General features: G+C 43.5%; 1 protein-coding gene across 4 annotated transcripts in view; it reads left to right on the top strand.

The window, feature by feature from the left end:
• UBE4B (ubiquitination factor E4B) overlaps positions 1-4,728 on the top strand; it is a 110,541-nt gene extending 105,813 nt beyond the window's left edge. For 3 of the 4 annotated variants that reach the window (XM_082833961.1, XM_082833960.1, XM_082833963.1), the window contains 3 exons: positions 2,530-2,704; positions 3,650-3,796; positions 4,129-4,728. In XM_082833961.1, coding sequence (XP_082690087.1) covers positions 2,530-2,704; positions 3,650-3,796; positions 4,129-4,190 — 384 coding nt within the window. In that variant the 3' untranslated portion in view covers positions 4,191-4,728. Of the gene's footprint in view, positions 1-2,529; positions 3,104-3,649; positions 3,797-4,128 lie in introns of those variants that run through there. The other variant, XM_082833962.1, reaches the window with a different exon arrangement.
• Positions 4,729-26,718: the final 21,990 nt, after the last annotated feature.

Below are 26,718 nucleotides of genomic sequence, written 5' to 3'. Positions count from 1 at the left end.
TCCGGGAAGATCCCACATGCTGCGGAGTGGCTGGGCCCGTGAGCCATGGCCGCTGAGCCTGCGCGTCCGGAGCCTGTGCTCCGCAACGGGAGAGGCCACAGCAGTGAGAGGCCCGCGTACTGCAAAAAAAAAAAAAAGAATCTGCCTGCCAATGCAGGGGACATGGGTTCAAGCCCTGGGCTGGGAAGATCCCACATGCCGCGGAGCAACTAGGCCCAGGTGCCACAACTACTGAGCCCGCATTCTAGAGCCCACAATCCGCAACTACTGAGCCCGTGTGCTCTAGAGCTCGCACACTGCAACTGCTGAGCCCACGCGCCACAACTACTGAAGCCCGTGCGCTCTGGGCCCCATGTGCTGCAACTACTGAAGCCCGCGCGCCTGGAGCCCGTGCTCCACAACGAGAGTAGCCACCACAATAAGTCTGTGCGGTACAACAAAGCATAGCCCCCACTTGCCGCAACTAGAGAAAGCCCGCACACAACAACCAAGACCCAGCACAGCCAAAAAAAACCACATCTTTGCTTCCTCTCTGACACCATCCACACTGAACTTGAAGCAGCAACTCAGTAATCTGTATTTGGTCGATTCATTGGCACCACTGCTCTTTGAAACTGAGTGCCATGTCCCCTTATCATAAGTACCCTTTGATTTCTTATTTCTATTTTTTTGGCTGTGCTGGGTCTTGATTGCTACTCACAGGCTTTCTCTAGTTGCGGCGAGCGGGGGCTACTCTTTGTTGCAGTGTGCAGGTTTCTCATTGCGGTGGCTTCTCCTGTTGTGGAGCATGGGCTCTAGGCACATGGGCTTCAGCAGTTGTGGCACACGGCCTCTAGAGCGCGGGCTCAGTAGTTGTGGCACACGGGCTTAGTTGCTCCGCAGCATGTGGGATCTTCCCGGACCAGGGCTCGAACCCATGTCCCTTGCATTGGCAGGCGGATTCTTAACCACTGCCCCACCAGGGAAGTCCCTACCCTTTGATTTCTGATAATGCTCACTCCACTGCTCTATCTTAGAAGTTGACTTAACAGCAGGCAGAAGTCAGTTGGTCAAAAACTCCATCATCTTTTGAGAAATAGAGTGGGTGATATTTTCGAGAATAGTAAATGGGCTAAGAACAACTACTTGTTTACACAGAGAAGTTCAAGGTGAATCGTCTCAGTAGTGTGGATAGCAGCACCCACCCTGTGCGTTTTTGCCCTTCCAACATCTCACCATAACCCTTTGGCCATTTATCCCCTGTGCCTCTTCCCAAAGGGACGGGCACTGTAGCTTACCTGGCTCATAATAAGTAGACACCAAATAACGTATCTGTTGACCTAATGTAGTAATTTAGTTTCAGAAAACTATAACCGAGGCTCTCTGAACTTTTCAAATTATTTTAAAGGATTATTGCCAGGCCCAAGTGCCCTGCTGGCTTTTTGTCCTCTCCTCTCTTTTCCCCTGAGTTGCATGGATTAAATAAGGGGCGTGGCTGTGTGTGGAGAGAGAAAGTGAGCATGTGCACTTATTTAGAAACTGAAGTTAAAAAAGAACCGAAGAAAGACTGAGGACTTTCATTCCAGCCTTCGAAGGGAACACAAGTATTGAGATGAGTTCATCCCATGATGTTCATGTGAATCCTCGTTTAGAAGTCACAGGTCACAGATTATGGTCCTGTCATTCAGAGTTTCAGATTTAGTCATTCCCCTCCTCCATTTGCATCACTGTCACTAAAGTGACAAGCATTCAGTGATTTTGCCGTAAATGCAAAATACGATATACTTTGATATTTTGAAATGGCAGTGATTTATATAAATTAGGCACCTGTGGGGTAGGTGTTACTACCCCCATTTTACACCTGAGGAAACTGGGGCTCAGGAGAGTTAGAGCTTTCTCTAAGACCACACAGCAGGTAGATGGTAAAGCCAGGATTGAAACCCAGGCTTGCCTGGGTCTTTGGTGGGCGCTTGCCGTGTAGACCAGCCCTCCCACTCTCACAGGCATAAACCCTGTCTGCTCCCGTCAGTAGAGCCCCTGACATTTAACAGCGTTGAACTGAGAGATCTTAAATAAGGGTTGACAGGGAATGGGAGAACATGCTTGTTGATTATGAACTATATTGGGTTGTTTTCACCATGTTTACCTTTAGGGAAAAGAACTGAAATTTCCACCTCCTCTCATAGGCTGCTAGGGCTCAGTGCCTGGCAAGGACTGAAGTAGACTTTCAGTCCTTCTCTTTTTAATATTTCCTTCTCTTTTTAATATTTAAATTTTAAGAGAAATGGATGTTTGCTATAAAAGTAATTAAAACTTTTTAAAATTCTCCTCATTTGCCTCAATCCTGAAGCCCTTTCCAGAGGCCTTGTACAGTTTGGTGCGTATTAGCCCAGTCTTTATGTATTTATAGCCATGTCAAAGTATTTATATATGTACATTAGAATTTTAGGGCTTTTTTAGAAAACAGATGATGCTTTGGGTATTTTCTGCAGCTTGCTTTTTTCCACTTAAAATATATTTACGTCTCACGGTGTCTTTCCTCATTTTCAGAGATCCTACAGCAAAGAATTGTTTGAAGAAGTTATTTCGAAGATGCGGAAGGCAGGGATCAAATCCACAATAGCGATAGAGAAGTTTAAACTTCTGGCTGAGAAGGTGGAGGAGATCGTGGCCAAGAACGCGCGTGCAGAAATCGACTACAGTGACGCCCCAGACGAGTTCAGAGGCGAGTGGGCCCGCTTTTTTCACGTGAAATTCTTTGATTTGAGTTAACTTGAAACATGTAACATTAGAAGAGGACATTCTGTGCTCTCATTACTTTTTTTTTTTTTAATTTAATTTATTTTATTTTTGGCTGCCTTGGGTCTTCGTTGCTGTGCGTGGGCTTTCTCTAGTTACGGCGAGCGGGGGCTACTCTTCGTTGTGGCGCGTGGGCTTCTCACTGCAGTGGCTTCTCTTGTTGCGGAGCACGGGCTCTAGGTGCGTGGGCTTCAGTAGTTGTGGCACGTGGGCTCAGTAGTTGTGGCTCGCAGGCTCTAGAGCACAGGCTCAGTAGTTATGGCGCAAGGGCTTAGTTGCTCCGCGGCATGTGGGATCTTCCCGGACCAGGGCTCAAACCCGTGTCCCCTGCATTGGCAGGCAGATTCTTAACCACTGCACCGCCAGGGAAGCCCCCTCTCATTGCTTTTTGAGACACTGGTCAGAAATTGAAATTCTGTTTATCTACCTTTAGTTCATATTATAAATTACAAGAGAAAAAAGTCTTCAGCCTGATTTCAAACCAGATAACAGCCCTGAAGATTCTAAGGTCAATCTTGCCTTTGCAAGTGGGGACTTATGTTTTCAAAGAATTCTGAGTAGTCCTAAGAGGAAAGGTTGATTCTAGCCTGCCATCTTCGCCATACAGCTCGGGAGGGCCTGTTTGTCCTGCTGTCTTTTTTGTCTGTTCTTTCCTCCCAGCAGTAGCTGACAAAAGGGTGCTTCCCCTCTACAAAAGGTGAAGTGTATGCCTTTATCTAATGCTGATTTCCTCCTAAACTTGGGGGCCTGGTAGGGGCCGTTTGGTTGCTGTTTCCTATGGTTATATTTTTCACTGATAGGAGGGACTCTGTTTTCTTTTTCAGTTTTAGGCTCTATTGTTAGATCAGAGTTTGCTTTGCTGTCTCTGTAGACCCTCTGATGGACACCCTGATGACTGACCCCGTGCGGCTGCCCTCTGGCACCATCATGGACCGCTCCATCATCCTGCGGCACTTGCTGAACTCCCCCACGGACCCCTTCAACCGACAGACGCTGACAGAGAGCATGCTGGAGCCAGGTAGAGGAGGGCATGGCTCGAACTGCAGTGCCTGCACCTGTACTGAGCAGTGAGGCCAAAGTCGTGTATCAGAGAGTAGTCAAAAGGGCGAAATTTAACAAATCCAGACACTACATGGTTTCTGACACTTAATGGACAAGACACAAAACATTCTTTGCTCTTTTTCACTACAGAATTCCAGTTCTTACTTTTCATGTCCTGTTTCTTCTTCAGCCTTCAGTTCAGTGAGGGAATGAATTGCCTTTTCTTTCCTTCTATACAGAACTACAAGCATCATCTCTCAGGAAGAGCCCTCCCATCTGGGGTATTAATTCTTTCCTTTCTTTTCTCAGTGCCAGAACTGAAAGAACAGATTCATGCCTGGATGAGAGAGAAGCAGAACAATGATCATTAAACCATCCCCCTTGCCCACCCTCTGCGAGAAACAGCCAAGGCCGGCGAGGCAGGCAGGAGCAGCATCGGTGGTGCAAATGCTGTTCCCATGTTGGAGGCCAGAAGTGGCAAAACACACCAAGAGCCCACCCAGAGTGACCGAACAGTGGAGACCGGAAAGGACATGGATCAGAAGAGGAGCCCAATTCCTGTACATATATTTAAGTGACAGACGTGGTCAAAAGCTTGAGGGATACGTTTTATGATTGCTTGTGTAATAGAGCACGTCCTTCATATGTCACAATTTGGGGCTTTTGCTACGGAAGTCTTTTAGTGATTGATGACGAATGGGTCTGGGCAGCATCCCCTTCATCCCTTTTTTTTTTTTTTTTTTTTTTTTTTCCTAAATCCAGTATCCGTTGGTTTTGATTGTGATTAGAGAACCTTGGACATTTTGCTGCTAAGACTCTTCCCCCCGCCGGCCCCATCCTGATCCTACTTGCACTGCTGTGGATTTTTTTTAAGAGAAGCAAAAACAAAAATAAACTCTTTTCCCTGGCCCTCCAAACATTTATTCTGTGAGATAACTGTGCCTGCAACAAAGTGTTAATCCTGGGATCGTATTTTTATATCATATTCACATATTTGTTTTTTTAATTGGTGTTAGATGACATGATTAATAAAAAAGGCAAGATATTTTCAGAATTTGAATTTCAGTTTTTTTTTTTTTATTATTTTGAAATGTCCCTTAAAATTTTTTTTTATTCTAAACAAAATGAAGAGAATCCTGTTGCTCTGGTCCTTGTAGTGAGTCCACGATTAGGAATCTGAGGAACAGCTGCAGCAAAGGAAGCATTTAAGTGTATCAGGATTTCGCGTCTTACGGTTTGGGGGGGGGTGGGTTATTTTTAATGCTATGTGACAGTTGGAAACCTTTATAGTTATCCTGCGAGGGTAAATAAATTCCTCAACCCTTGAGTCTGTGAGTTCAAGGCAGGGGTCGTTTGTATGATGTGTCCTGTGGGGCTTGGCCTTACCAAAGCAAAAAAGGGGTGCAAGAAATGTGGAAGTACGTCTGCTTGTAAAAACACACACAAAGAAAAACACACACACACACACACACACATAAACATAAGATTTTTTGTATTACTGCTCCCTACTTAACCATACTCTCCTTTGGGGTAAAAAAGAATTTGAAACCATAAAGTGTTTTGAAGAAATTAAGTCAACAAAAACATACCTTCTTTTTCTTTTCCTTTCTTTCCCGCTCCACAGACAATGTCCTCTGTTCAGTTCCTAACGCAAACTACAATAAATGGTGATACACATTCAGAAGGAATCTTCTTTGAGTCTCTTCTTTTTGTGGAAAACAAAGGGGTGGGTGAAGACCAAGAGCCAGATGTGTTGGCATGTGGTACCTGATCTTTCCTGGAGCCAGTTAGGAGTTGCTGTTTTTAAAATAAAACTTTCCTATTGTGTCAGTCTTGATGCTCCAGTTGGTTCTTGTGTCACTGTTTGCTTGTTCAGGGGGGTTGAGCTTTGTCATGTTCAGTCTCTTCAGTTCTCAGGTGGTTACCCTATTGCAAATATATTTTCCCTGACCTTGAAAATTTTTGCTCAAGTTCAACCCATCTCATGAACATTATCTTAGGTACTGCAGTTGATGAAACCTTACCTACCAGCTCATGTAATAGAGCAAGCGTTTCTGCAGCATTTACTGTGTGCCAACCTATGCCAAGGCCTTTACATTTACGATTTCGTTCTCTAAGATGCTACAATCATCTTTGTTTTTTTTCCAGCAGGTCAGGGTGTGGGATGTGGAGAGGTTAGGTCACTTGCCCAAGGTCACCTGGCCAATTAGTGGAAGAGCAGGTGTCCAGGCTCCAGAGTCCATGCCCTTAGCCATACTGAGCACATTTGGACTAGATCAACTTTTTCCTTTTTCCAAAAACTACAATGTATTCCTGTTAACAACAATTTTAGACAATATAGGTAAAAGAAAGCCAAAATCACCTGTAATCCCACTGTGCAGATAACTGTTAATTTATTTTTTACCAAGTGTATATACATTTATGCCTATACAGTTAATGATGTTTATTGGCTTCTATTGCCAGTTTTGTTTCTCCATGTCATGAATGTGTATTCTTTCTCTCCTCTCTATCCAGAAGATAAACTCTGCAAAGGTTTATCAGGTTCAGGCACAGGCTCTGTCGTGTTATTTGCATGCCTCACTCTTTCCCCGTGAATGGAATAAGATGCTGCTTTACCCCTTCAGATGTACTCATCATTTTGAAAATTCAGAATTCGGAGGTTTGAAGGACCTTCTGCCGGCTAGGGCATTCCTACTTGTACTGTCTCTAGGGGGAAGATGTTTGCTATTTCTATTTTTAGAGTCTAAGGCTTGCTATTGTATAGAAACTTGTGACTGCCTTCATTCTGTGAATTATGGATATTAAAGTAAGTTCCAAAATATTTTAAAAGTAGGCCTTGGCTACAAGGAAGATGGCCAAACAGGAAGGAGGATCTGAGAATCAGAAGAGCAGAAGAGAAATGATCCTGAAGAGAAAGATGATTAAAATAGCTTCTTAGTCGTCTTGTGACTCACTATTGTGTGGGTTTTTAAACGGAGTTGATAAGAATATCTTTTGAAAAAATAGCCGAGCACGTTATTTTGTTCACATTTTGTAACCTTTGGGTTTGGTACATAAAATAGTGAATTTCACAGTGTTTGTGTTGAGGTGCTAAGGGGAGATAAATAGGCCCTATCTGACTAGGTAACTTTTTTTTTTTTTTCTTGCGGTACGCGAGCCTCTCACTGTGTGGCCTCTCCCGTTGCGGAGCACAGGCTCTGGACGTGCAGGCTCAGTGGCCATGGCTCACAGGTCCAGCCGCCCCGTGGCACGTGGGATCTTCCCGGACCGGGACACGAACCCGTGTCCCCTGCATCGGCAGGCGGACTCTCAACCACTGCGCCACCAGGGAAGCCCCCAAGGTAACTTTTTGATTGAAGGAAACATCCATAGTATGAGCTTGATGTTTGGATCAGCTGGCATTGGGCTGAGGAAGTCACCCTTGGTTGATAAATGTGCATTTTATGAGCATTTTCTATGTACAAGCCACTCGCCTATATTATTTGGTTATCTCCTCAACAGTTGTGTAAAGGGGACAGGGAAGTGGCATATGATCTAGGCCATCTGGGCTTCAGGCTCTGATCCCTTCACCACTCCTGCTGTGTGGCAGTTCAGTGGTCCCTCAGTATCTGCAGGAGGTTGGTTCCAGGACCCCAAGAGATCAAAATCTGCAGATGCTCAAGTTCCTACTATAAAATGGTGTAGTGTTTGCTCATAACCTTCCCATGTACTTTAAATCATCTCTAGATTACTTATAATATCTAATGCAGTGTAAATAGTTGTAAATACAATGTAAATAGTTGATAGCGGGCGACGAATTCAAGTTTTGCCTTTCTGGAACTTTCTGGAGTCTTCAAACCGTGGCTGGTTTAATCTGGATGTGGAACCCGCATATACAGAGGACCAACTATATTCCAGAATGGTCCAAGTTCATAATGGCCAAGGAGATATGGAGAAGCAGCACAGCATTCCAGAAGGCACTTTGGCCTTGGGGTCAACTATAGACTCAACCCTCATTTTATTTTTTATTTTTTAAAATTTTTTATACAGCAGGTTCTTATTATCTGCTTCATATATATTAGTATATATATGTCAATCCCAATTCATCCCACCACCATCACCATTCCCCCCCGCTTTTCCCCCTTGGTATCCATACATTTGTCCTCTATATCCGTGTCTCTGTTTCTGCCTTGCAAACTGGTTCATCTGTACCATTTTTCTAGATTCCACATATATGCGTTGATATACGATACTTGTTTTTCTCTTTCTGACTTACTTCACTCTGTATGACCGTCTCTAGGTCCATCCATGTCTCTGCAAATGACCCAATTTCGTTCCTTTTTATGGCTGAGTAATATTCCATTGTCTATATGTACCACATCTTCTTTATCCATTCATCTGTCAATGGGCATTTAGGTTGCATGACCTGGCTATTGTAAATAGTGCTGCAATGAACATAGGGGTGCATGTGTCTTTTTGAATTACGGTTTTCTCAGGGTATATGCCCAGTAGTGGGATTGCTGGATCATATGGTCATTCTAGTTTTAGTTTTTTAAGGAACCTCCATAATGTTCTCCATTCAACTCTCATTTTAAATGGTTAAATAACTTCAGTCTCACAGCTTTCAATATCAGACACTCACTGTTGACCCCCAAATTTGTATCTCCAGCCCAGACCTCCCTCCTGTACTGCAGACACTGGACACCTCAAATGTCTAAAAGACCCTTGGAATTCACATATCTAAATCAAGTTCCTTATATTTCACCCCAAACCTGATCCTCTTAGTCTCCCCATCACAGTAAATGTCAACTCTGTCCTTCCAGTTTTGTCACTCAGTTCAAAACTTTGGGGTCATCCTTTACTCCTGTTTTACCCTTTTCCTATTCAGTCTGCCCACAAATTTCTCAGCTCTGCCTATAAAATAGACCCAGAATTCAACTGCTTCTCACCAGGTCCACTGCTGTTATTGGTCTGAGTCATCATTAGCGGTGTTCTAGATTATTTCAACAGCATCATGACTGGTCTCCCTGTTCGTCCCTCGTCCTTTCTCAAAACAGCAGCTGAAACGGTCTTGTTAAAACTTAACTAAGGTTATGTCACTTCTCTGCTCAAAACCCTCCAGTGGCTTCCTAATCCCCTCAGAATAAAAGAAGCCCTTACACTGGCCTAGAAGGCAGTACCCACCCACCACATTATCTCTTTGACCTCATATCCTGTAACCTCCCCTAACTCCAACCATTAAGCCACCCTGGGCTCATGGTCCTCCTTAAACTGTAGGCACGCTCTTCACCCCTCCTAGGTCCCTGGTACTTGTGGCTCCCTCTACAAGGAATCTTCTTCCCACAGAGAAATACATAGATCACTCACTCCCTTATTTGCTTGAGGTCTTTACTCAAAAATCAGGGACTTCCCTGGCAGTCTAGTGGTTAAGACTCCAAGCTTCCCCTGCAGGGGACAAAGGTTCAATCCTTTGTCGGGGAACTAAGATCCCACATGCCGCACGGTGTGGCCAAAAACAAACAAACAAAAAATTCACCTTTTCGAGCCCTTCCTTGTTCACTCTTTTTATTTATTTATTTTTTATGAATTTATTTATTTTTGGCTGCGTTGGGTTTTTGTTGCTGCGCGCGGGCTTTCCCTAGTTGTGGCGAGTGGGGGCTACTCTTCATTGCGGTGCGCAGGCTTCTCATTGCAGTGGCATCTCGTTGCAGAGCACGGGCTCCAGGCGCACGGGCCTCAGCAGCTGTGGCATGCGGGCTCATTAGTTGTGGCTCGCGGGCTCCAGAGCGCAGGCTCAGTAGTTGTGGCACACGGGCTTAGTTGCTCCACAGCATGTGTGATCTTCCCGGACCAGGGCTTGAGTTTGTGTCCCCTGCATTGGCAGGCAGATTCTTAACCACTGCGCCACCAGGGAAGTCCCTGTTCACTCTTTTTTAAAACTGCAATTCATTCACCCACTTTTGCTATGCTTTGCTAGTCCCTTTCTTTGCATTTTCTCCTTAGCATTCTAAGAGATAGCATCATTATCTAACAGTCTATATCTACTATTTTCGTGATTACACTCTGTTTCTCCCCACTAGAATGTATGCCCCATGAGGGCAGAGATTTTAGTCTGTTATGTATCCCCAGCACCTAGAAGAGTGCCTAGCACAGAGTAAATGCTCAGTATGTTTGCTGAATGAATGATCTCTTCATATATTTGTTTGTCATTCCAGTTGCGTCAGTTATCTATCGCTGCATAAAAAAATACCCCAAATTTAGTGGCTTGATACAATAACAGTGATTTTATCTCCCACAATTCTGGAGGTCCCAAGAGCAAGCACCCGCAAAGACCAGACAGAAGCTGTGTTGCCTTTTACAACTCAGGTTTGGAAGTAACATAGGGGCCCTTCTGCCTTAGTCACGAGCCCACCTGGATTTAAGGGGAAAGAACAAACAGCCCAACCTCATGATGGGAAGACATTAACATCACACTGTAAGAAGAGCATCTGGGATGGGAGATGTTGTTCTGGCCATCCTGCAAAATAAGATCTGCCATATTCCCTCTCTAGTAACAATTTACACTCTTCCTAGTACATCCCTTTCTCTAAGACTCCCAGATTTCATCCCATTATGACATCATCTTGAAGTCCATTGTCTCGTCCTTCAAAGCAAGCCTAGGTATAGATGAGCCTCCTCAGATCTGATTCTTTGGGTACCATCGAGTGCCATTCCTCTGGACCCAAAGATACGTGAACTAATGATAAAAGTTATCTCCACACATGGAGAGCATATAATGATGGGCCAGGTGTAGAAAAACCGTTATAGATGCTCCTGTTCAAAAAGTTGGCAACTGGGAACACGCATGAGTCACTGGTCCATAGTAATTCGGAAATCCAGTTAGGCGTGTGTTGCCAGTTCCTTGTTCGGGGATCAATCCTACAGCCTGTGAATTGTTCACAAAGGCTCTCACCTCCATCTTCTGGACTCTTGGTTTCTGCCTCTGAATCTTTTCTTTCTTTTCCACAGGAAAACTGAATTGCAACTAAGTACCCTTCCTCATTTCTTTCCTGCTTGTGAAGAGATTGGGTCCCAGAGTCTCTTTTCATGCTGTACATTTTCTGTCCCTTTTCATTTAAGCTGGAGGTACTTTCCTCAGAACAGTTCTCTTAAAATTGTGTGGGTTTTCTATGAATCTTCTTGGGGTTTACTCTTCCAGACAAAAGCCACAACCACAAATGTCTTCATGAGAGACTCTTCTCTATTTTAAATTTCTTGTGAAACCCTTAAATCTTTCTGAGATCTTAAGAAAGGATTTTACAGTCATGTTCTTGACCTCATCTTTAGATGTTTACCTGACAGTGGTCTCTGTTTGATTTCTGCCCAGAAGCCGTTCTTCTGTAGGCAATGAGGAGTCAAGTGACACATTCATTATTCCTGCCTTGAAATTTCCTTACCTTGGTCATTGAGTTCACTAGGTACATTTCTTCTCTTCACATTACCACAGATGACAGAGTTGCCAAAATTTCCACCACTCCATAGAAAGCGTTCCCTTTCCTCCAGCTTCCAATAACATTTACTCACTTTGCTTTAAAGCCTCTTAGATGCCCTGTAGGCCTCACTAAAGTCTCCTCAATGTCCTCTGCCTGCCATTCAGTCCCAAAGCCAATGCCCTGTAATTTAGGCTTGGTTACAATCGCACCCACTTCCAAGACCTAAATCTTGCTGCTAAACAGCTTTAATGGCTTAAAACATTAGTTATTATTTAATGATCATCTATCATGGTTCTGGGCTGGCCTGAGCTCAACAAGGCAGTTCTCACTCAGGGTCTCTTAGGCCATTACAATCATAGTGGCTGAGGCTGGAGTCATTGTAAAGGCTTCCTCATTCACATCTGGCTGTTGGCTGGGGCCCAGCTGGGACTGTTGGCTGGGACCCAACTGGGACTGTTGGCTGGAGCACCTACACATGGCCTCCCTGGGGCTTTGGGCTTCACATACCAGGTTCTAAGAGCTAGCACCCCAAGAGGACCCAGCAGAAGTTGGTTTTTTATGACCTAGCAGCCTCGAAAGTCATATACAGTCGCAGCCCTGCCCAGGTTCAAGGGGAAGGAACACAGACCCCACCTCTCAATGTGGGGAATTCCAGTGTCACATTTTAAAAACAACATGTGGGGGACTTCCCTGGTGGTCCAGTGGTTAAGACTCCATGCTCCCAGTGCAGGGGGCCCGGGTTTGATACCTTGTAAGGGAACTGGATCCCGCATGCCACAACTAAAAGAGCCTGCACGCCGCAACGAAGATACGGCGCAGCTAAATAAATAAATAACTATTAAGAAAAAACCAAAACAAAACAGCATGTGCATGGGAGATCTCATTGAGCCATCTTAGAAAATGCAATCATCCACACAGTTTTCCCCCTTCTGTAAAATGACAATTCTGTGTTTTCCTGCCCCTTTTCTTGCTGTTTTGTAGGCATTCTTTTGTATTTTCTAGAATTTACTCCCTAGTCAGTTTTAGAGGTTGGGAATATCTTCCGCCAATCTGTTATCACTCTGATAGATTTGTTGTAATCTTGTTTTTTTGAGTGGAAGTTCTGTTATATCTACCTATATATATATATATATATATATATATATATATATATATATATTTTTTTTTTTTTTGTGGTACACGGGCCTCTCAGTGTTGTGGCCTCTCCCGTTGCGGAGCACAGGCTCCGGGCGCGCAGGCTCAGCGGCCATGGCTCACGGGCCCAGCCACTCTGCGGCATGTGGGATCTTCACGGACCGGGGCACAAACCCGTGTCCCCTGCATCGGCAGGCGGACTCTCAACCACTGCGCCACCAGGGAAGCCCTCTACCTATATTTTTGTTTATGGATTTTTAGAGGTAAAATTCACATAACATACAATTAACCATCTTTTTTTTTCATTGGGGTACAGTTGTTTTACAATGTTGTGTTAGTTTCTACTGTACAGTGGAGTTCCCTGTGCTATACAGCAGGTTCTTATTAATTATCTATTTTATACATATTAGTGTGTATATGTCAATCCCAGTCTCCCAATTCATCACCCCCACCCCCGCTTTCCCCCCTTGCTGTCCATACGCTTGTTCTCTACACCTGTGTCTCTATTTCTGCCTTGCAAAATGGTTCATCTGTACAATTGTTCTAGATTCCACATACATGCGTTAGTATACAATATAATTAACCATCTTAATGTTTAAAATTCAGTGGTGTTGGACTTCCCTGGTGGTGCAGTGAAGAATCCGCCTGCCAATGCAGGGGACACGGGTTTGAGCCCTGCTCTGGGAAGATCCCACGTGCCACGGAGCAACTAAGCCCACGTGCCACAACTACTGAGTCTGCGCTCTAGAGCCCACGAGCCACAACTACTGAGCCCACGTGCCACAGCTACTTAAGCCCGTGCGCCTAGAGCCCGCGCTCCACAACAAGAGAAGCCACTGCAAGTGAGAAGCGCGTATTGCAACGAAGAGTAGCCCCCGCTCGCCACAACTAGAGAAAGCCCATGCACAGCAACGAAGACCCAACGCAGCCGAATTAATTAATTAAAATTTTAAAAAATTCAGTGGTGTTTAGTGTATTCACAGTGTTGAGCAATGACCAGCTTTTTCAAGTTTCAAAACCATGAATGTGATTTCAGGACTTTACATTTTTTTAATTTAATCTTTCTTTTAAGTCTTTTTTTTTTATGTGAACCATTTTTAAAGTCTTTATTGAATTTGTTACAATATTGCTTCTGTTTTATGTTTTGGTTTTCTGGCCGAGAGGCATATGGGATCTCAGCTCCCCAACCAGGGATCGAACCCGCACCCCCTGCATTGGAAGGCAAAGTCTTAAACACTGGACCGCCAGGGAAGTCCTAATTTAATCTTCTGAATAAGAAATATGTACAGGGAATTCCCTGGTGGTCCAGTGGTTAGGACTCCACGCTTTCGCTGCTAAGGGCGAGGGTTCAATCCCTGGTTTGGAAACTAAGATCCTGCAAGCCAGGTGGAGCAGCCAGAAAAAAGAAAAAGAAAAAGAAAAAGAAATATGTACAAACAGTTCAAAATACAAGAAGTACCTGCCTCCTCATTTCCACCCCAGTCCTCCAGCCTCCCAATATCCCTCCCACTGCTGTTACCAGTTTTCTTTTCCAACAGAAATGGTAGTACTACACTGCCTGCTTCTTGCTTTTTTCCATGTAAAATATACCTTGGAATCCTTCTTTTTTTCTTCCAGCAGCACAAATATTCTATTATCACTAAGTCATCGATTGATAGCACTTAGGCTGATTGCAATCTGGGTTACCTCAAGCAGTGCAGCAGTGAACTACCTTGTAAATACATCGTTGTATGCATGCAAACATATGTTAAGATATATTCCTGGGCTTCCCTGGTGGCGCAGTGGTTAAGAATCCGCCTGCCAGTGCAGGGGACACAGGTTCGAGCCCCGGTCCTGGAGGATCCCACATGCCGTGGAGCAACTAAGCCCATGGGCCACAACGGCTGAGCCTGCGCTCTAGACCCCGCAAGCCACACCTACTGAGCCCGTGTGCTGCAGCTACTGAAGCCCGCGTGCCTGGAGCCCATGCTCCACAACAAGAGAAGCCCGCGTACCGCAACGAAGAGTGGCCCCTGCTCGCCGCAACTGGAGTGCAGCAACGAAGACCCAACGCAGCCAAAAATAAATAAATTTAAAAAAAAAAGATATATTCCTAGCAATGGAATTAGATGATCAAAGAGTATATAAAATTCCAATTTTGCTATATATGGGGATGTACCATTTACCTTCTCACCAGCAGTATATGAGAGACCCTTTTGGGAGGTGGTTAGGGAAGGTGTCTCTGAAAAAGTATCATTTAAAAATCTTGAAAGCAGGGAATTACCTGGCAGTCCAATGGTTAGGACTCGGCGCTTCCTCTGCAGGGGGACCAAGTTCGATCCCTGGTCAGGGAGCTAGGATTCCATGAGCCACGCAGCCAAAAAGAAAAAAATCTTGAAAGTAATGTAGAGGGGCCTGCAGAGATCTGTGGGAAGAGTGGTCCAGACTATGGAAACATACAAATGCAGAAGCTACGGCTGGAGTTCTCTTGGTACGTTTAAGGAACAGCGAGGAGGCAAGTGTACTGGAGGGAAGTAAGCAAGGCTGTGAGTAGTAGGAGATGAGGTTAGAGAAACTGAGAGGGCTGGAGAGATGGTGGCTACACATGATAGGCCATTGCAAGGACTATGCTTTCACCTTGAGTGAGAGCGATTTGTATTGAAAGGTGTGAGCAGAAGAGTGACACCACCCAACACTCATTCATGTTATCAACTCTGGCTACTGTGGAAAACAGATTGAAAAGGGGATGGCAAGTGTAAAAACGAAGAAATGAGGGCACCCAGTGGAAGGCTATTGCAGCAATTCAGGAACGAATGATGGGAAGCTTAGACCAGGCAGTAGCAGCAGAGCTGTGAAGTGTGGAGATTCTGAAAATATTTTGAAGGTACAGTCAAAAGATTTGTCGATTGCCTGAATGTGAGAATGAGAGAAAAAAGGGGATTAAATTTGGCCCTAAATTTTCAGCTTGAACAGCTTGAGAGATGCAGTTGCCATTTACTTACAAGCAGAAGACTGAAACAAGAGTAAATTGAGGCAGGGAAACTCAGTTGCTTCATTTTGTTCATTTTATTTTATTTTTTTAAATTAATTAATTTAGGGGCTTCCCTGGTGGCACAGTGGTTGAGAGTCCGCCTGCCGATGCAGGGGACGCGGGTTTGTGCCCCGGTCCGGGAAGATCCCACATGCTGCGGAGTGGCCGGGCCCGTGAGCCATGGCCGCTGAGCCTGCGCGTCCGGAGCCTGTGCTCCACAACGGGAGAGGCCACAACACTGAGAGGACCGCGTACCGCAAAAAAAAAAATTAATTAATTTAATTTATTTTTGACTGTGTTGGGTCTTCGTTGCTGTGCACGGGCTTTCTCTAGTTGCAGCGAGCGGGGGCTACTCTTCGTTTTGGTGCACAGGCTTCTCATTGCTGTGGCTTCTCTTGTTGCAGAGTACGGGTTCTAGGTTCATGGGCTTCAGTAGTTGTGGCATGCGGGCTCAGTAGTTGTGGCGCACGGGCTTAGTTGCTCCACGGCATGTGGGATCTTCCCGGACCAGGGATCGAACCCGTGTCCCCTGCATTGGCAGGTGGATTCTTAACCACTGCGCCACCAGGGAAGTCCCTATATTAATATATTTAATTTAATATATTTAAATCTGACTTTTCTTGATCAATATAACGTCATAAGAATGAGTGTAGTCAGTATTGCTGCATTACCTATGATTCATTCATTTTCATTGCTATATATATTTCATTGTTTAACTATACCAAAATATTTTTTATCCATTTTACTGTTGACGGAGACTTGTAGCTCCAGTTTGGAACTACTATTAATAATGTAGCTATGAACATTCTTGAATATGTTTCAGGGTCCATTTGATGTTGGATTTTTGGATCTTGGATTTTTGTCAAATGCATTTTCTGCGTCTATTGAGATGTTAATATAGTTTGGGTTTTTTTTAGGCTGTTAATGTGATGAATTACACTGATTAATTTTTGAATGTTAAACCTTGCCATCCTGGGAGAAATCCCACTAGGACGTCATGTATTATTTTTTTCATATACTGTTTGACTCAATTTGCTAAAATTTTGTTGAGTTTTTACATCTATCTATATCTAATATAATCAATATTTATATTGGTTTATAGTTTTTCTTTCTTATAATACCTTTTTCTGGTTTTAGTAACTTCCTCACTGACTTTTTCTCTGTATCTGAGATGCCAATTTTCAAAGTCACTATATCATATAAATCAGTGATTTAGCATTATAACTTATGATGCCATTTCTCTTTTTCTCACTCTATATATACATATACACATATTTTCTAAATGTTTCCCCTGTTACTCCCTTCTTGGTGTCTTCTAGTGGAGTTTCTCAGTCTTAACTTCTGACTCGCTAATTCCTTCTCCGTATGCAATTTCCTGATGGACCCTGTTTCTCCAATTCGTTTTTTAAAATAACTGCTTATTTCATTACTTATTACCCATAGCCTATCTCTTTGAAGATATTTATTATGCTTATTGGAAATTTTTTTTGTGTCTTAGTCCATTAATTCTGCTTCCTCTGATGTAAGTTGTTCAGTTTATGGTCTCTGATTTATGTTATAGCTGTTTTGCTTCTTAAATGTATAGTTATTTTCTCATGAGCTCATATTCCTTTGGACACTGTAAGTTACCTGGATGGTAATGGTAATGTGTAGTGAGCAGGGCTAAAGCTCAGGCCCTGGTCTGTGCCCTCGTGGTGAGTGAGTGTATGTGTATATGTGTGTGTGTGTGTGTGTGTGTGTGTGTGTGTGTATGTTGGGGGGTGCATCTCAGAGGGTAAAGTTGGTGGCATTACATTATAGGTCTCATGAGTCCCCATTTGTCATCCCAACAGGTCACACTGCCCTTCAAGAAAACTTCTTGTTGGAATTCCCTGGTTGTCCAGTGGTTAGGACTCAGTGCTTTCACTGCCAGGGTGAGGGTTCAATCCCTGGTCAGGGGACCAAGATCTTGCAAGCCGCATGGTACGGCCAAAAAAAAAAAAAAAGAAAACTTCTTGTACCTCTTCGCCAGCACTGCTCTTACTGTGGTTATAATCACCCGGTCCCTTGGGCATGGAGGAGGGGAAGGGAACAGGAGAAGGGGGTCAGGCTGCCATCACCTCCTATCCCAGAGCATAACTACCTTGTGTCTCCTCACAGATTTCTCAGTTTTTGTATAGTTTCTCAGTCTCTTCCTCACTGTCTCTTCAGGGCCCTCCATGGCTGGGTCCAGTGGTGTAGATTACAGCCTCATCTAATTCACCCAAGAACCCTTGCGGTAGATACTACAGTTGTCCCTCGGTATCTGCAGGGGACTGGCTCCAGAACTCCCACAGATACCCAAATCCACAGATGCTCAAGTCCCTTATATAAAATGGTGCAGTGCAGCCGGCCGGCCTTGTCCACGGGTTCCACATCTGCATATACAGAGGGCTGACTGGATTATCCATCTCATCCTACAGATGAAGGAACGGAGATTCAGAGGGGTTATATTACTTGCTTGCAACTACACAGGTGCTAATTGAAAACACTGAGACTCGCCTATTTCTCCCTGTAAGGTACTCTTTGGAGTATTTTGTATCAAAAAATAAAGAAACATGGGCAAGAGCTTTGCTTCAGTTGTTTTGAAACCCTGGGGATCCTGGGCTGAAAAAAGGAACGTTGGTGATGCTCTTTTCCAGAAGACCGTCTCCTTTAAATCTTCTGTCCTCTTGTGTCGTGTATCACTTTTTATGGTGGTTTAAATTATTTATGCTGTTTTGTTGAAATCTAAGCACGTTGGTTAAATTGCCACTAATTGAAAGGTAGAAAGCAGAGAGGCAGGCTGGATTGTGATTAAAAAACAAAAATGAAAACATGGTATCTCCAAACCCATGACACCTTGAAGTTCTTTCAGTGCAAGGTGTGTGTGTGCATGTGTGTGTGTGTGTGTGTGTGTGTGTGTGTGAAAGAGACAGAGACAGACAGACAGACAGAATGTGCTGTTGTCAGAGCTTGTCTTGTCCACAGGCCTCTCTGCTCACTTCACTGGTGGGTTGATAGCCTTTGGAGATTATTTCTGTAGCTTTCAGTGTCCTTGTGAAATGAGCGTGTTGCCTTTCAACATTACATGGATGGAAAGAAATGGCTGATGTAATGGCTTAAAAAAAAAAAAAGACTTTGAGCTCTTATAAAGAAAAGCACATTATGAATAAATAGGGTTAATTCTGAGCTCTAAGTACAGAGTCAGCTGTTTATATAAATATCGTAGATCTAAATGCTTACCTTCTTCCTTAGAGACACCTTAAAGGCTGTGCTTTATCATCCTTTCAAACCACAACGTACTGAGGCTGTTAGTAATGCGAAAACATTTTTCTTTTCCAGTTGACTTCTTTAGGATGATTGAGAAATACTATGGCAGCCAAGGGGACCTCATCCTCAGTTCTCTGCACGCTTACTGCTTTATGCCCATAAATCTGGGTCGAGAACAACATTTAATTTAGAGCATTGCAGACCACCCTGCTATTCTGACCACTTATCTCAAAACTTTGTGCATATTCATTTAAATGGCCAAAAAAAGGGGGAAAGGAGGTAAGATGAATCAAGTTGGTGGATTTGGGGACACACACTGATGACTATAAGAGGCTCAGAGTATAAACTAGAAGTTTAATGAGTGTTAAGAGATGAAGGTCTTGTTCCTACAGAGAAAAATGTAGGCTCATTTGCAGATTAAGATTAAATTCAAACCCCCAATCCTAACTTTCCCATCAGCTGATTTGCCTGGGAACTCCAACAGTCAGGAAGGTAGCAAGAGAGGGGAATAAAAAATCCAGTTCTTATAGCCCTTACTCATTTTCATTGAGAAAATTGAAGACAGAGTCCCAGTTGAAGGAGAAAAAAGGAAACAAACCTTTTCAAAAGATAAGCAGCTTCTGCTTCTCTGATTGCCAACTGTGGACTAAGAGGCTGAAATTTCCGCCAAGTAAACTCTTTAGCTATAAACTAAATGTATCATCTTTTCTCCTTTTACAAATCTTTTCTTCTCGTTGAAGTGCACGCATTCTTGGCTGTGATGCAGGTATGACCTAATTTCGATGTAAAGTGTGTGGGAGAATGAACTTTTAAAGTCATGCTTCTAAAGCTGAGATGTTTGCGGTAGAGAGAATGGATTTGGTTGAATCAGCCAGAATGCTACCCTGCTTTTGATGGAATTCCAATTTTTCTGCTTCTTCCTTTTTTGATAGTTAGTACTTCGTCACTGTCTGTCTGTTTTACGTATTATAAAGGGTGGACCGTGCTGTGCTGAAGAGCGTAGTGTTTGGAGCCAGATGTTCATGGATTTGAATCCTGACTCTCTCACCACTTATTAACCATGACCATGAATAAATTACTTAATCTCTGTATGAGTTTTCTGTGGCCGCTATAACAAATTACCACAATCTAGTTGGCTTAGAATAAGAGAATTTTATGATCTCGCATTTCTGGAGGCCAGAATTCTGAAATCTGTATCACTGGGCTGAAAAATCAAAGCACTGGCCGGGCCATGCTGCTTCTGGAGGCTCTTGCCTCTTCCGGCTTGGGGAGACTGCTGGAGTGACTGCATCGCTCCAGTCTCTGCCTCTGTGGCCACACTGCCTTCCCCACTTTTTTTTTTTTTTTTTTTTTTTTTTTGCTGCACCGCGCGCGAGGCATGTGGGATCTTAGCTAGTTCCCTGACCAGGGATCGAACCCACATCCCCTGCGTTGGATGCTCAGAGTCTTTACCACTGGACCGCCAGGGAAGTCCCTTTTTTCTTTTTTCCTCACTTCTGTATGTGTAGTCAAATCTCCCTCTGCCTTCCTCTTATAAGGATACACATGCTTGCATTTAGGGCCCATTTTTGATAATCTAGGATAGTCTCCTGGCCTCAAAATACTAAATTTATATCTACAAAGACCCTGTTTCCATATAAGGTAATACTTACAGTTTCCAGGGATTGGGACCTGGTACCGTTGGGAGGCCATTTACCAGTCTCCACAACTTCTCTGAGTTTCCTTATATATGAATTTGCAACAAGAAGAGTACCTGTTTTATAGACTGTTGTGAAGATCAAGTGAGATAATGTGGAGTGCTTAATACAGTTCTTGCTTTATAGTAAATGCTCAATAAATACCAACTGCTATCATCACTGGCACCACCATCATTACCATCTGTTTAAACTCTTGGTCTCTCTGGAGAGGAAGGAAAAAATCCAGTAAGTACAGAAGGCCAAGATATTAGAACCGAAAGTTCTTTAGAACTCATCTACTCTAATCGCCTTACTTAATGATCAAAAACTGAAGTCTAGGGCTTACCCTGGTGGCGCAGTGGTTGACAGTCCGCCTGCCGATGCGGGGGACACGGGTTCGTGCCCCGGTCCGGGAAGATCCCACATGCCGCGGAGCGGCTGGGCCCGTGAGCCATGGCCGCTGAGCCTGCGCGTCCGGAGCCTGTGCTCCGCAGCGGGAGAGGCCACAACAGTGAGAGGCCCGCGTACCGCAAAAAAAAAAAAACCAAAAAAACGAAAAACTGAAGTCTAGAGATATTGACTTGCTCACGATCCCATAGCTTGGATGAAGCAGGTGTATTTCATCAAAACATTTTAGATATTGTGACTGTAATCAGTAGATACGGAAACAAGGGAAAGGAGAAATAAGGTCACTTAGAGGAAGAGAGAAGAAAGAGGCAATGAGCTTGTTTTTGACTCGATGAGACTATGGCTTTATTATTATGAATATGACAGTGCACTGGACAGTGTGCTTTACACTCACACTTTTTTTTTTTTTTTTTTTTTTTTTTGGGCCACGCCACGCAGCTTGCAGGAATTTAGTTCCCTGACCAGGGATTGAACCCTGACACTCAGCAGTGAAGGTGCTGAGTCCTAACCACTGGACCGCCAGGGAATTCCCTACACTCATACTCTGATTTGATTCATACAATGTAAAGAGTGAATTAGGTATTATCTTCACTCCTATTTTAGAGATAAGGAAACCAAGGGTTATGTGCTCAAGGGCACATGGCAAGTGACAGAATTAGAATCCAAACAGTTGGACTGTAAAGGCCAGGTGCTCTCAACCCCTCTCTACTTCCTCTTTGCAGTAGATGCTTTCTCTCAGCAGGAATTATATATTCATCTCAAGTGGTTGTGCTCTAAACAAGGGTAACAAAGTGCAGTTCCCGTGAGGCACTGTCTGAAAGCCGGAGCTTTGGGCCAAGCTATGTCTTCAGGATAGTCTCCTTGGAATGGGGATTTGGGAATGATGGATTTGAAGGGGTCATCTTACATATCATGACTCTGCTGAGCCCCGTTCACCTGGACATCATGCTCCCAGCTCTCCGTTTTGCCTGGAGTGTCCCCGTTCTTGTGTCCTAAGGACCCCTCCTGGCAGCTGGCATGTCTCTGGAGCTGTAGGGAGCCCATTTCAGGCACCATCTTCTTCCCATGTGTTCTAGGGCCATCTGTCACTGGCACAGCAATTGCCAGAAACAACAATTTGGTTTCTTTAATCATGGCTTTAAGACCAAAGTTAATTGATACAAGGTTGTGCCTAATTAGTAAAAATGCTTGTTACAGAAAAATTATATGTAAACTGCAATTCAGAAGAGGAGAATCTATGCAGAAGATTCTTATTTGGCTGAAATGATGGGTCCCCAGTTAGGACCAGGGGAAAAGCCAGACATATTGATCACTGCTGACTGTTTTTGCAAAGAGCCAGCAGGTGATTAAAACAAAATCTTGCACTAATCATTGGGAACTAAGAGAACACACCAAATTAAAATTTCCCATTTCTTTTAGTCTACAAAAATATTGGTGCTTGGTTCTTTTTTTGGGGCCTCTCACTGGTGCAGCCTCTCCCGTTGCAGAGTACAGGCTCAGCAGCCATGGCTCACAGGCCCAGCTGCTCCGCGGCATGTGGGATCTTCCCGGACCGGGGCACGAACCCGTGTCCCCTGCGTTGGCAGGCGGACTCTCAACCACTGCGCCACCAGGGAAGCCCTGGTGCTTGGTTCTTGATTCATTACTTCTGCATGGATTTTTTTGGCATTTACTGTGTCGTCCTCAGGGCCAGGGTGATCATAGCAATTGTGCTAACCTGCATTGTGTTGTATATATTACTTGTTAAACTGATATTCATTTTATATTTAAATGAATTGAGCATTGGAGCAAAAGGGGGGAAAATGACACCAATTGATTTTGCTACTGCCTTTAACAACTTTAGAGAATGTGGTCCAGGCGGAGACTTTTTTCTTTTCAGGGCTGTCTAGAAGACTAGAAACTTATTTTCAAAGGTGTCACTTTTGCCCTACTCGACATGTTTTTGAAGTTTCTTTTCCAGAATTGTGTTTATATCCTGCAGTATGATTTTGACTATTCTAGACAATACCAGAATTCAGTTTTTGTATTAGTTTGGTTTTTGGAGATAGCTAAAAGTCATTTGGATCCAAGCGTTATGAGGCAGCCAGGTTTTTTGAGATCTTACGTGTGCTTTTAAAATTTTAGTCCTTGTTGTAGTAAGCTTCACTTCTAGCGTTGCAATCCCCCCTTTCCAATTTGTTCCACTGATCTCATTAGCTAAAAATTCAGGCAGTGGAACTTGTTAGAATTAGTGGTGCAGGGGACTTCCCTGGCGGTCCGGTGGTTAAGACTTCACCTTCCAATGCAGGGTGTGCGGGTTCAATCCCTTGTTGGGGAGCTAGGATCCCACATGCCTCGTGGCCAAAAAACCAAAACATAAACAACAGAAGCAGTACTGTAACAAATTCAATGAAGACTTTAAAAATGGTCCACAACAAAAAAAAACTTAAAAAAAAAGTATTAGTGGCGCAACATAAGTAAAGAGGTATTTAACGCGGGCCTGAGGAAATTTCCAGTGAATAAGATGTTTGAGTTTTAAAACATTTATTTTGGTTGGTTTTCTTTTCCTTCCTTCTGGATTCTGGGTAGTTGAAGCCATCAAAAAAAATTAGTCCTCTGCAAAGTAAAAGGCTTTCTGTGCTCATCGGTCTCCTGATGAAGTGGGCTAACCAGTTCTAAAATATTTTCCTGTTTTGATTCTCTGATTCCAAATAACCTCAGCATACGTGGTGTCACTGTATATTAATATTAATGAGTTAAACCAGACTGCATTCTATCGAAGTATTCACTGAAAAAAAAAAAAGAGCACTTATTGATTTATCTTGAGCTCTAAATTGTTATTTAATACAGTGTTTAATACAATCTGTACACACGTACTTATATCAAATAGATGTTAACTAATTAATATTTACAAGGACTTTGTATAAAAAAACAGATCTGGGGACTTCCCTGGTGATCCAACGGTTGGGACTCCACGCTCCCAGGGCAGGGGGTCCCGGTTCGATCCCCCGTCGGGGAACTAGATCCTGCATGCATGCCGCAACTAAAGATCCCGCCTGCCGCAGCAAAGGTCCCACACACCGCAACTAAGACTCGTCACAGCCAAGTAAATAAATAAATAATAAAAATAAATAAATAAAAGACACATACACACAAAACAAACAAACAAAAAAACCCAGATCTTCTCTACTTCAACATGGCGACCTCCTATGTCCAAAAATATAAGCAGTTTCTATTTTTAAATGTTCAATATGATCCAAGACTTAAGTACATATGTTACCTGATCTAGGTTAAAATAACCAGAAAATAATTCTCTTTATGGACACGGATAATTCTGCAGAGGACTGCAGTCTTAGTTCTCCCAGAAATGAAAATGAGCTCTTCCTACATTATTGCCAGTGCAAGTGGTGGCATGTGGCAGTTATTTTGCTGTTGTTGTTGTTGTTTTTTGCCACACCGTGTGGCATGCGGGATCTTAGTTCCCCAACCAGGGATCGAACCCGTGCCCCCTGCAGTGGAAGCGTGAGGACCACTGGACCCCCCCTCTCAGGGAATTCCCCATGCAGCAGCTTTGAATGAATACAGACTCTGAGTCAGGAAGCCCAACTGTTTGGCCAAGATGTGGTGGCCTTTTACATAGCAGGCTGTGAGACCAGCGCATCTTAGAACCAGGTCAGAGAGAGGATTATGGTCTCCCGCCCACTCAGCCCTTCATGCTTTGTCCAGCTGCCACTGGTCAGTCTCTCTGATCCAGCTGCTGACCCAGACTGCAGAGGATTACTGGCGGGATCAGAGCTGGGATGCCTTAGGACAAATATCGTTCTTAAATGATGAAATATTTTGTAACAGGCAGTACAGGATAGAGACTAGCACAAAGATACCCACCCACGTATCCACACCCAACTCCATCAACATTCCCATCCTCGGATCATTTATTTTCCCAAGAAATAAAATATTACAGATGGAGTTGATGTTTCTTGTGTCCTGCTTCCTTTCTTTTCTCTCTCTTGGGATAACCTATATTCTGAATTTGGTGATTATCATTCTCACCCATGTTTTCGACTGTACATGAATATAGTCCTATATACACTATATATAGGACTATATAGTGTAGTGTTCTTCTGCATGTTTTCAAACTTTATATATAAAGGACATTATATGGCACACAAGTTTTTTCTTTTTTGCTCAGCTTCATGTTTTTGAGATAAGCCATTGTGCTGGGTACCTACCTATTGTTTCTCAGCCCTGTACCCACCCTTCTGTAGTCTGTATTTCTCAAGCTCCTTTGCCAGTTGATTTCCCTTTGGATTCTGCCAGTAAGAGGTATTGAGATGAGAGAAGTCATGGTTTTTCTTTCATTTTTGCTCTTTCCTTTCTTCTGGTGCTTTCCGCTGATGCAGCAGCCCCTGCTTTTCATCCCCAGCTCCAGTCCTGGCCCCTCCTCCCTCGAGTCTCCTAGCTTTGGTAACACCCCCTCCTCCTTTTTGTCCTCCCAATGCTTATGAGTGTAGCACCTTCCTACAGTTTCTAGTCTCTGAGTTATCATCCCTTCTCCTTTTTTTTTTCTCTTTGAGCCTGGGAGCATACGGATAACCATTTCACCTATTAAATCTGCTGTGTTTGTAACAACTGTCATGGTTTTCTGTTTCCTGACTGGGCCCTGACTGCTGAAGGTGTGCTGTTAAATGTAGCTCTTGGGAGTTCCTGGGTGGTCCAGTGGTTAGGACTCAGCACTTTCACTGTTGGGGCCGCGGGTTCAATCCCTGCTCAGGGAAATAAGATCCTGCAAGCCACGAGGCACAGCCAAAAAAGAAAAGAAAAGTAGCTCTGGATCATTCTTTTTTTTTTTTTTTTTGGATCATTCATTTTTACTGCCATGTACTATTCTATTCTATGACTGCATCACAGTTTATTCATCCATCCTCCTCCTGATGGATATTTCCATGTTTCCCTATTACAAACAATATTGCAAACACCATTCTTGTATCTGTTTTCTTATCTGTCTATGCAAGAGACTCTCTAGGGTATACACTGGAGGAGGAATTGCTGGCTTAGAGGGATATGCTCATCTTCTCTTTGACTGGTTGTTAACGAAGTCGGGCCATTTCACTCCCTGACATAACTTGGTATTGTTACGCTTTTTATTTCTGGCAATTAGATGGATGTGGTATGCTATCTCATTTCCAGTGAGTTAGGTGTCTTTTCATAACTTCCTCTGTGAATTCTCTTTTCTTTCTTTCTTTCTTTCTTTTTTTTTTTTTGTGGCTGATCTTACTTCCCTGACCAGGTATTGAACCTCGGCCCTTGGTAGTGAAAGCACTGAGTCCTAACCACTGGACTGCCAGGGAATTCCCCTCTGTTAATTTTCTACTCGTAACCTTTTGCACATTTTTTTCCTGCTAGGTTGTTTATATTTTCATACTGATTTGTATTATTGTAAATTGATTGAATTTCTTTACATATTCTGAATGGTTCATTGGTGAAATGTGTTGCAAATATATTTTTCCAATCTATGGTTTGTTGTTTGCTTTGTTTTATGATATCTTTTGTTATATAGAAGTGTTTTCTAAAAATTATAGTCAAATTCATCAGTCCTTTGTGATTAATAATACTTTTTTCTCTTTTATCTCAAGGTCATAAAAATATTTTATATTTCCTACTAAACCATTTACAGTTTTGCTTTTCTTTTTTTTAAATTAATTTCTTTTATTTTATTTATTTTATTTTTGGCTGTGTTGGGCCTTCATTGCTGTGCGTGGGCTTTTTCTAGCTGCGGCGAGCGGGGACTACTGTTCGTTGCAGTGCGCGAGCTTCTCATTGTGGTGGCTTCTCTTTGTTGCAGAGCACGGGCTCTAGACGCATGGACTTCAGTAGCTGTGGCACATGGGTTCAGTAGTTGTGGCTCGCGGGCTCTAGGGCGCAGGCTCAGTAGTTGTGGCGCCCAGGCTTAGGCGCTCCGCGGCATGTGGGA

The sequence above is a fragment of the Leucopleurus acutus genome, assembly GCF_964270905.1.
Source record: "Leucopleurus acutus genome assembly, chromosome: 2".
NCBI lineage: Eukaryota > Metazoa > Chordata > Mammalia > Artiodactyla > Delphinidae > Leucopleurus > Leucopleurus acutus.
Note: the sequence above shows the minus strand (reverse complement) of the source record. Positions and strands in the feature narration are given on the sequence as shown.